The sequence below is a fragment of the Vicugna pacos genome, chromosome 7 (genome assembly GCF_048564905.1).
Source record: "Vicugna pacos chromosome 7, VicPac4, whole genome shotgun sequence".
In the NCBI taxonomy this organism is placed as follows: Eukaryota; Metazoa; Chordata; class Mammalia; order Artiodactyla; family Camelidae; genus Vicugna; species Vicugna pacos.
In genome coordinates, this window is record NC_132993.1 from 48,829,860 (window position 1) to 48,840,590 (window position 10,731).

General features: G+C 34.7%; 1 protein-coding gene across 6 annotated transcripts in view; it reads left to right on the forward strand.

Moving 5' to 3' along the window:
- The window catches only part of TMEM196 (transmembrane protein 196), a 185,762-nt gene extending 175,834 nt beyond the window's left edge, over positions 1-9,928 (forward strand). For 3 of the 6 annotated variants that reach the window (XM_072964891.1, XM_072964892.1, XM_006211713.4), the window contains 2 exons: positions 3,641-3,895; positions 7,756-7,954. In XM_072964891.1, the coding sequence (XP_072820992.1) occupies positions 3,641-3,895; positions 7,756-7,815 (315 nt within the window). In that variant the 3' untranslated portion in view covers positions 7,816-7,954. Of the gene's footprint in view, positions 1-3,640; positions 3,896-5,062; positions 5,153-7,755; positions 7,955-9,901 lie in introns of those variants that run through there. The other 3 variants (XM_072964890.1, XM_072964889.1, XM_072964893.1) reach the window with 3 other exon arrangements.
- The last annotated feature ends 803 nt before the right edge of the window (positions 9,929-10,731 follow it).

The window sequence follows — 10,731 nt, forward strand, 5'->3', positions numbered from 1 at the left end:
TCAGATGTCTTATGGTGCTACCATAGGTTTCAGGGGGTATGGACCTTGCTCCCAGTTAACTCTACTATTGGGTGGAGGAGAATTTCTGTGTGCAGAAGTATGGATTCCCCACTGCCTTTCATGACAGTTTTTGGGAGTTAGAAAGTAGGAAAAAGCATGTTTATTTTATTGAGTACAATAAGAAAGATCATAGACCTGTATACGTTGGCAAAATTCATATTATCTATGGATATTAGAAAGTGATCTTTTTGAGACTATAAAGAGTTTTCCAAGGGGAGGTCAGTTATCTAAGGAGACCAGGGAAGGGGGAGTATTGCAGTCATTTTGTTCAGTTCCTTTTCTAATCACAACCTTCTTTGTGAGAATACCTATTGTGACAAAAAAGATGAAGCCCCCACTGCTTTAGATAGGTAAGATGTAATTTTTAAAAATTACATTAAGAGAAACTTTTGGATAAAAAATTGTTTGGAGGCTTATAATTTGCATCTGTAATTCTCCCATCTCTCTTTAGCATGGTTTTCATTCTTTCTATACTTTTCCTCTTTAATGACTCTTTATGACTGTATAGTAACAATTTCTTGGAAGGTGGATGAAAGAAAAGGAAAGAAAGGAAGAAAGGAAAGAAAGAGGGAAGGAGGGAGGGGATGTGATGAAAAGGGAGAGAGAAAGGAAGGAGGGAGAGGGGAGCGCAGAGGAGGAGAGATGTCCAAGTCGGTTCAGGCTGCTGTAACATGTGCTGTAGACTGGGTGGCTTATAAACAACAGAAATTTACTTCTCACAGTTCTGGAGACTGGAAGTTAGGGTTAGGGTTAGGGTGCCAGCATAACTGGGTTCTGATCAGACTGTCTCCTGGGTTGCAAATTTCTGGCTATGTCCTCTTGTGGCAAATGAGAGTAAAGATCTCTCTAGAATCTCTTTAATAAAGGCACTGGTCCCATTCACAAGGGCTCTAACATCATGATCTAATTGTCTCCCCAAAGCCCTGCCTCCAAATACTGTAGTATTGGGGATCTGGCTTTAATGTATGAATTCTGGAGGGACACAAATGTTCAGTTCATAGAAGGGGAGGGAAGGGATTTTTAAAAGGTCACTGGTGTCTTTCCTGTCTTTCTAATTTTCTTATAAGTTATAAAAGAAAAATATTATAAGATCTAAACTTTTTAGAAACTGTCATCCGGTTATCCTCCTGTAACATCTGAGGTTCCCACAGATGACATTAACTGTCAAAGATTCTCTACCCTTTAATCAAATTGTGTGAAAATTTCTCCACTCCAAATATCTCTAAAGTCTAGAATCTCTAGTCTGGTGAAACTTAAAAATAGTGTATGATTATAAACTTGGGTACAGATTTTAACATGTTAATTCCTGGGTGAGAATGTTCTGTGAATAAAGTGTCGTGCCTTTAAGGAATTAATGGCAATAGCATCAGGAGAGGTAGTGTTTTCCTCTAATAGTCAATTAACTTTGTTATTTATTTTATTAATTAACAGTAATTCAGAGTTATTTGAGGCTAGAACGTAATATCTTTCCATATTTTCTGAGAAAGTGTAAACAGCAAAATATATTCCCAAGAAACAACATACCATTTGAATGTACTTTAAAAAGAGATGTAACTGGTTGATTCTGTTTGAAATGAGGAGCTACAATTTCCCACTTGAGATGATTCAGTTATTTGGTAATCGACATTCAGTGTTATGTTTAATCAACTATTAAAAGATTATACTTATGCATCCCTGGGTTTCAGTCTTGGTGATAAGTACTCTATGACAGACACAATAAGGAATGCTGAATTGTTAAAGAAACAAAATGAACTACTTGTACTTCTTTTTGCTCACCCTGCTGTTTCATGCATGCATGGCCTTACCCTTTTCTGGGAACTACATACACTTAGCTTAGATGACACATTGTCAAGAAAGCCTTGTCTGAAACCTCTGGTTGGACTAAATTCCCCTCCTCCCTACTCTGAGGGAAAACTTTTATCATTCTTTCTGAATATTTGCCATACCACGTTAGAATGTTGGATTGTCTCTCACACAGGACCGTGATGTATACCCAAGGGGAATGGCCACGAGCTCTTCTTTTTTGTAATGCCAACTGCTGCCTCACTCACGGTCTAAAAGATGCTGGGTGCTCAATGTGTGTTTGCTACCTCAGCTAACTCAACAGCAAGTAGTACCTAATGATGTAAAACTGAATGCTAAAGTAAGTTACGAAACTGTTTGCCCAGTAAAGTCCAGGAAGGCTTTCTGAGGAAGTTAGGGCTAGATTTGGGTCTTCTATCTAGGGATTCAAGAAGGAAGAAAATAATTTCCAGGAAATGAAGCACGTCATTGAGGTGGGAGTGAACAAGCTATATATATTAAGGGATGAGGGAGGTGACTAAAGTAGAGACTGTGCTCCAAAGAAAAATGGAAATAATTACATTAGTATCACACTATAACATATCATGAAAACCCATAGGAGACTTTAGACAAGATACAAATATAAAATAAATGATTAATCTTGGGGTACTGTATAGCTCAGGGGTAGAGTACATGCTTAGCATGCACAAGGTCTGGATTCAATCCCCAGTACCTCCATTAAATGAATGAATGAATGAATGAATGAATGAATAAATAAATAAATAAATAAATAAACCTAATCAGCCCCCACCCAAAAAAAGTTAAAATAAAAAAATTTTAATTATTAAATCTATTGAAGTATTCAATTAAATTTATTAAATATTCACAGAACATTTACTACACGGAAGGCATTATGCTCGGTTCTGCCAGGGATCTTATGATATTTAGGTTGAATAAAAACCCCTAGCTCTATTAAAAGAGACCCACATCAAACCAACAGTAGAATCAAAAGCAAAGCCACACCCTGTGTTTCTCCAGAACAATCAACCAAGCAGTATTTGGGGAATATCTGTTGTGTGGTACCACAGAGTAACAAATCATTTGTAAAATAAATCACCTCTAAGTTCACAGAGAGTCCCTACACTACCTGTTGGGAAAATAGATGCTAAAACAATAAAATTCTTCTAAACGAAAAAAAGGAGCTAACCAAATTCCCTAAGCCCACACAGCTAGAGAAGTACAAAGTTTTGCAGCTCAGTGGAACTAGTGACAATTCAACAAGATGTATTTAGATCATTTGTGGGGATTAACAGTGAAACTGGATTCCGAGTCAGAAAATCTGGATTCAGTCCCTAAATTTGAGTGTTAACTGCTCACCATTCATTTTCCAAAATGTGTATTACCTCTCAGAGGATAATGGAGGGTTAATTGAGATGATTGCTGTATGATCAAGTTCCTAGCATAATAACACACAATAGATATTAAATAAATATTATTTAAATCTGAATCTACCTAGAAGATAAATTTTGCTTACTTCAGAGTTTTCATGAGATATATTCCTGGCCATTATAGAGTCAACTATTAATTCCTGAAACACTGTGGTCTGTGCCCTCTCTATTAAGCCAGATTGCACAGAAACTTGTTAAAAAGAAAATAGCCCCTGTCCTCTAAGAAGCACCCAAAGCACCTTCTGTTTATGGTAACTCAGCTATCCTTGACATGTATAGCAGAGCAGGGTGCTGTGTTTTGGTCAGCCTTGCTTTTTCAACTTTAACTCCCCCTTTCTTTTTCATGTCAGATGATCATCTTTTCCGCCTGCTGCATCTGTGGACTCATTGGGGGCATCCTGAACGTTCAGTTCCTTCGGGCTGTGACAAAGAAGACCTCTTCCCTGTATCCTCTGCATCTCGCCTCCATGTCTCTTGCGTGCATTGGGATCGGGGGCTGCACCCTCTCTTCATGGCTCACGTGTCGACTAGCCAGCTATGAACAGAGGAGAATGTTCTCAGAAAGGGAGCATTCTCTGCATCACTCTCATGAAATGGCTGAGAAAGTGAGTTTTGTACCTTTTCCTTTCACTGCTATCATGCGATGAAGACTGCAGTCAAAAGTAGGTGAATCAACTTGTAGCCTTAGATGAGAATTTGAGGGATTGTATTTTATAAGAGTTTGGCCCTATTGTACTAAGAATAGGAATTTTTTATTATTTTTTTCTTAGTAATTCTGGGAACACCTATTTTCAACGTAATTTTGTAGCCTCTCTAACTATGTAAAAGCACAGTTCCTAAAATAGAATCTCATAAAATATTGAATGTCTTATAAATACGGATTTTTATGTGTCGTACTGTGGAAAAACATAAACCAAATACACTCTCAAGTCAATAATGCCAGTTTTAGCAATCTGATGAATTCTCCTTTCTAGCTCATCCCTTGTGCTTGTAAGTAGATGCATTTGATTATGTAAATTAGATTTTCAAGCATAAAGAGGCCTTTTAATAAGACGACAAAAAGCTTTGCCTATCTGTGCAGATATTACAATCCACGTAAAGCTTCATTTAATTCTTATCTAAACTTCATGCATATTTGGGTAGCTTTGCCTGTATTTTAAACAACGTTCCTTGCATAACTGTTTCATGAAACCCATTCAAAGAGGAAGTTACATTTATTGCATAAAATGACAGTGATATAGTGAGCTGTCTGTGTTTCTTCTACATTTTGTACATGTTTCTTAATTCAGTTCCTGCTACTGGGTCTGTTAAGGAAAAGATAAAACATCTGTAAAATAAACTCACTAAGATAATGGCTACATCATATTTTACTTGATATCATGGAAAAAACTGCATAACAACAGAATAGAAGAAAGAGTAGCAAGAGTTGCTACCGCATATTTCTTTAGAATGTGCTTTTGAAGAAAAAAAATTCATTTTGTAGTTTTATGTGTTTCCATTTCATTTACAATCTATACATTCAAATAAGGAGAGTAGGTTCTCTTAAATTGTTCCAAGAAAGTGATTTTAAGCTGAACTACCTGTGTCCTTCCAAAAAGAGTTAATAATACAAATAGGACTGGTAACTTAAAGAAAATGGATTGTTAAAAATAAGTTATCATTATATATTTGGATAGTGGCTCATTTGTGCTCTATTTTTGTACTAGTGTGCTTTAGTTTTTTTTGTATATGTTTGTGCAATATTTATTGTATGATTGTTATATTTATATTAGAGATTGAGGGCTATTGAAATAACCGACTTGCCCAGCTGCCCGGTGGTGCCCCCGACACCAGAGTTACCTACAAGGTACGCTGACTTCTAGGGAGTTACCATGTTGTAATGTCACTGCAGGAAGCACTGCCTCTTCTAGGAAGCCATGATGTCAGCAGATCAGTCTGGACTGATGCTGTGGTGTTGTTTCTCAAAGTATTGCTTTCATGACAGCTACTCTGAGGACCTGACATAAACCTACATGGCAGAGTCCTGCAGCTTGAAATTTGGTTGAGTATTTAAAATATTCAGCCTGCCCATAAGCATCCAAACACACTTCTGCTTGGATGATTTGTGACTCCTTTATTCTCTGCTATATCATGAATCTGACTTGATATCATCATTCACAGACCAGAGTTCTGTGTTTAGTAATAGATGTGTCTGATAAAGGCAAATGCTCTCATGCCAAAGTTGCATGAGCAGATAACCTAAGTTTGACACTACTACAGTAAAAATTCGGTATAAAAGCTTTCTCCTTGTAAACTTACCTGATGTGATACACTTCAAATTTATTTCCCTTGTTATGGATTTCTGCAGAAAGGATATCCATTGGCAAACAATCACATCGAGTCCTGCCCAAATTTAGAGTATAATCTTCTTGTTAAATTGGACATGCCTATTTGCAAATTAACTGAAGATACTCATCCATTTTAAAACAAATTTTCACTCTTTTTTCCTGTCAGTGCTTTTGTTATGTCCATACTAGAGTGAATATAGTTACAAAAATTCTTTCTTTTTGTAAGATTTTTAAAAACTGGATTTTTTCTAAATCCCACAATAAAAGATTATACCTTGGATTTTTTTTTTATGTTTCTTAAGATACTTTTTGAATGCAAAGTTATTTTAGGAAAAGAAAGGTCACCTGAGAATCTTTCTTTTGTAAATTCATTAGAAAATTGTGTTTGTCTTAATAGAAGGAATAGAAAAAGATAGATGAGTGAATTTTGTCAAAGATCATTTTGGAGGGATCATTTCTGTTTTTCTTGCCACCCATAATGAGTTCTGAAATGAAGCCTCAAATCAAGTATCTTATCAATAAACTTAACTTCAGCCAAATAACCCCAGTGTATTTTCAGACCTACTTTCAGCAGCATATCTCCAGCAGAGCCAGCCTCTCAATTAGACTGAACCATCACCAGACCATAGAGACAGGCTGTTGATTCCAAAAGAACTTCTCCACGTTCTGTCACAGCCTTTCCCCCAAATGGTTTGAGTTCTCAGCTTTAGGTAATCCCTCAGCACCTTGCCAGGATAGGTATAATGGATATCCACATACAAGACAACCCCCCAGGGCCTGGAAGAGGCCAGGTACTTCGCACAGAGAGAGAGGTCTTGATGTGAGAGGAGGAAAGGTCTTCTTTGCATATTGCCTTCTTTCTCAGAATTTTCTTGGACAAAACTCGACCTCATTTTCTAAAAGACAACAAAGTTTTCAAAAGCAAAGTTCCAAAACCAGACCAATTCTTACCTTCCAGTCCTTCACTGATCTTCCCAAACAAGTTTGAAATCCACTTAATACAAGAAGCAAGTGTCTTTATTCTATTTCATCTCCCGTACTGAATTTTCAAAGAGAAGAGACTAAAACTGAGACATGGATGTCATTTCATTTTTAAAATAGATATTTGGAAGAATTTCTAAATTTACAAAAGCAAGCACATTACTTTTTATTTTTAATTCACCCAGCCAGAAATTAGATATACCTGATAGGCTTGAGATCATTGAGAAAATAATTTCCACTTGAGTCTTCTTTATGTCACTTTTGCAAATAGGCTTGTTCATCTGTGGAAAGATGTTGTCATCTATTTTTAGATAGTTTTGCCTAAATATTAATATGGTGGTGAACTAAACATTATAAATCTGAATGGGCCTCACACCTTCTCATTACCTTTTATTGTATAGGGAAGAGTTTAATGTTTAACAAAACATATGAATCAAACCATCTAAATTCTTCTTAAATTAACATATTTTCTAAAATTGCAAATGAAACTTTTTATGTTAGTTCAGTCTTTATAGCTAAATTTTTGTTGCCTTCCCATGTAGTTTTCCTTATTAACTACTTAGTAATTGATCCCTTAAAAAACATGTTAAGAGCTTTTACTGTTTTTTTTTACTGTATGAGTATTAGTGTCATGAAAAAAAATCTGTCCCACTATGAATGATTATTGATCCTCACTTACAGATAAGCAGTGATCCCCTTGGGGGCCTTTTTCAGTTCTTCACAAAAAGGCCCCACATTTTTCTGTAGGATAAAGGTAACCCCTAGAATTTGTTGGCACTTTGTTGACATGCTCAGCAGAGGAGCCTGTACATTGGAAAAACTTGGGCATTTAATCATTTTCTTCCTAGGTGAGTGAGTTCTTTCCAAAACAGAGTTGAGGAACAGAAGGGGAGACTCAGGAGACTGGGTAGAGGTTAAACTGTTGTTGTGGATAGAAGACTTTGATCTGACAGGCTGTAACTTTAGCATTTTCATGTGCTTCAAGATGCCATGAAACTTCACTTCCTCAAATGCAGCAACAGTTTTAATCCTTGTCCTCCCCCAAAACTCAGCAAGGTTTTCAATGGCTTGAAGTTTCTGTTTTGCAAACTCATTAACCAAATTAATGTCTTACTCTGAAAGTGAATCTTAATTAATTCATGTTATTTTCCTAACAGGAAATGACAGACAACATGAGCAATGGAGGACCACAACTGGTATTTAATGGAAGAGTCTAATCAATATTTTAAAGAATTGATTATTTTTTAGGATTTTCATGAGGCAAGGAAATACCAAAGGACTAGGAGATAAAATTAAAACAGTTCTTGCATTTGCTGTTATCCCTCCTGAGCACTCACTAAAATTATTCTTCCTCAATTTTGCCTCACTATTTTCTTCAGCTTTTTTAACTGGGTGAGAAACTTTCCAGAAATGCTCTAGTATGTAATATCAACCGACTTTCTAAATTGTGCTAAAAAGACTTTTCAGGGGAAAAAAAGGAATGGATAAAACAGAAAGGTTCATATTCTACACAAACACTATTTGACTAGCATGAGTGTTAGATTTATAATGACATGTTTCATATAAGTAATTAAAAAGTGCAAGTATCAAGAAATAATAATTTATTGATGTCTTTGTTCTGAAAGACGGTGGCTTCAAAGAATGCCACGATTCAAAACCTCATCAATGCCTTGTTGTAAAAACATTGTAATTATTTTCAATTTGTGAATGAATTATATTTCATAATTTATTTGTAAATTACCAAAAAACCTAAAGCATAAAAAAGAGGTTTTTTTAGAGAGAGACAGTATTAATCTGTATGATATTTTTGCACAAGAGTGAAAAGTTGTAAATGCATATCATGTAAGGAAAATAAATATGTTTGATTTTACTGTGCAGGTTGGTGGGGAAGTTCATGAGTGAATCTAAGAATAAAATAAAGTATATGTGTGTGTATATATACTGTAAATATAAAAAATATATATAGCACAAATTTATAGCATTCATGAATGTAAATAAGTAGTAGAAAAGAAATTGTGATGCTGTGGGGGTATTATCAAGATTTTATTACCACGGAAATGAGACAGCAATTATTCAAGGCTTTTCTGTGCCTACAAAGTCACATTTAATTTCTACTAAATTTTTTCATTTTTATTGCTTTTATTATGTCTGCTGTGTGTAAATATCATTGCGGCTGGTATTTATGGAGTTACGTGATCTGAATAGTGTAGTATCAAGATAGATTACTTAATTATTTGGCTATATTACTATTATGATATTTATGTAAGAACAATTATTAATATTGATTTATAAACATAACCACTTTAATCAAATACTTCCACATTATAAATATAGACATAATGACTTGTGATTATTCATGATATTTATATTTCAAACACTATAAGCCCAATTAAATTATATAAAAGGACAGGTGATGTATGCCCAAAAGATGAAGTTACAACTAGCTTTGTTAAAATTTAATTTAGGTTTTTTGTTTTGTTTTACAATTCACGTGGAAAAATACAGACAGACCATTTTTATGAATGCATATATCCGAAGAACCTGAAAGAGTTCTCTGTAGAAGGAAACAAAAAGATAGGCTTAAATTTATATAGCTAGATTCAATCCTTGTCTTCCATAATGGAATGTTAGAATGGCAACCTGTGACGATGAATATAGGTGAGAAAATAGCATGGTCTTGGAAAATATTTCTGAGAGTGTAACTTATGGCAACAGATAAAGAAATCTAATGTTTTAAAATATATAACTCACTGTATTTATGGTATACTTTTATTTTTCCTCAAAGCAGTTTTCAAGTCATTTTTTATGATTTGCTTACTGAATTATAGATAAATTAACACCTTTAATATCTAGTATGAGAACATGTTATCATTTAGAAGCAATATATAGGTTTTAATTGCACTAGCAAAGTACAAATAATTCCAACTAATGGAAATCTAAAGGTCTTTTAGTTTTAGAATAACTTGATCATCACCTACCCTATTTAAATCAGCTTATAAACAAAATCTGGCTATATATGTTTAAAAGAAATGACTGGACCATGTTGTTTGGTATAGTTTTTGAAGTCTCCCAACTCATATGAATGACTTCATTAGCCAGTAAATTACAGAAGTTGCCCATAAATGTAGCCTCAAATAATGAACCAACATCATCACTATTCATTTGATGCCATAATCAGGCATGCTCTTTGTCACTGAAAATCTAAACTATAGAGTGAAGGTATTTTGTGGTTAAATGATTCTATTGAATTTATGCAAGGATGTAGTTTTATACTGAAGGACTAACTGCTGACTCTAATTTTAGGTGGCGTTTCTTTGTCGACATATTTGTACAATACAGAGTTATAATACACCAGTAAGATGTTTTAATGCCTTTTGAAATAATACACGGAATCAGCCATTAAAGGACAAAAGTAGGTCTATCACTGCTTTGACATAAAGTTAAGAAGCAGTGTCATCATCATAATTATCCAAGTAGTCTACAGTGTATTTAGCCAAGTATAGCTACATATTTAATGTAATTATTTCAACCCAATCTTTTCAGGACTCACTTATTTAGAGTGATTTATTTGGGAAGTGTGATTCTTTTTGAGATAAGTGAAGGAAGTTAGAAAGACTTTGCAAGTACTTGAAAATCTGATTTTCATAATACATTGAAATGTGAACTAGAATATTTCAAGTGACTATCTTACAGTTTTAGTATGAGCCTACCCTTGGGAAAAAGTCATGTGATACTAAATTAGAAAAAATATGTGAAACTAATGTGGCAGTGTGCTGTCGAGACTAGCTACAAAAAGGGGCAGTAATTTTAAGTATAAAAGAATAAAAGTGGACTCTGCTTAAAAAATTTTCTACATATATGTGTGTGTCTCTGGACACATACATACACATATATACAACTGTTTAGAAGTGGAACATGGTATAATGAGTCTATTGCTATGTCTGGGTAATAAAATGGTGTGTTTTGAAACTAACTGGTGTGAGCTTTCTTTCCATCGTGATACAAAAATTAGTTTCCCCCGATAGCTAGATGAATAAATGTGCTGTTCTGAGATTAGAGGGAACAGGATGCTGTAAATGAGGAAGCAGAGATAGTCCCAGCTAGAGGATATAGAATTAAGAAAGGGTATTATT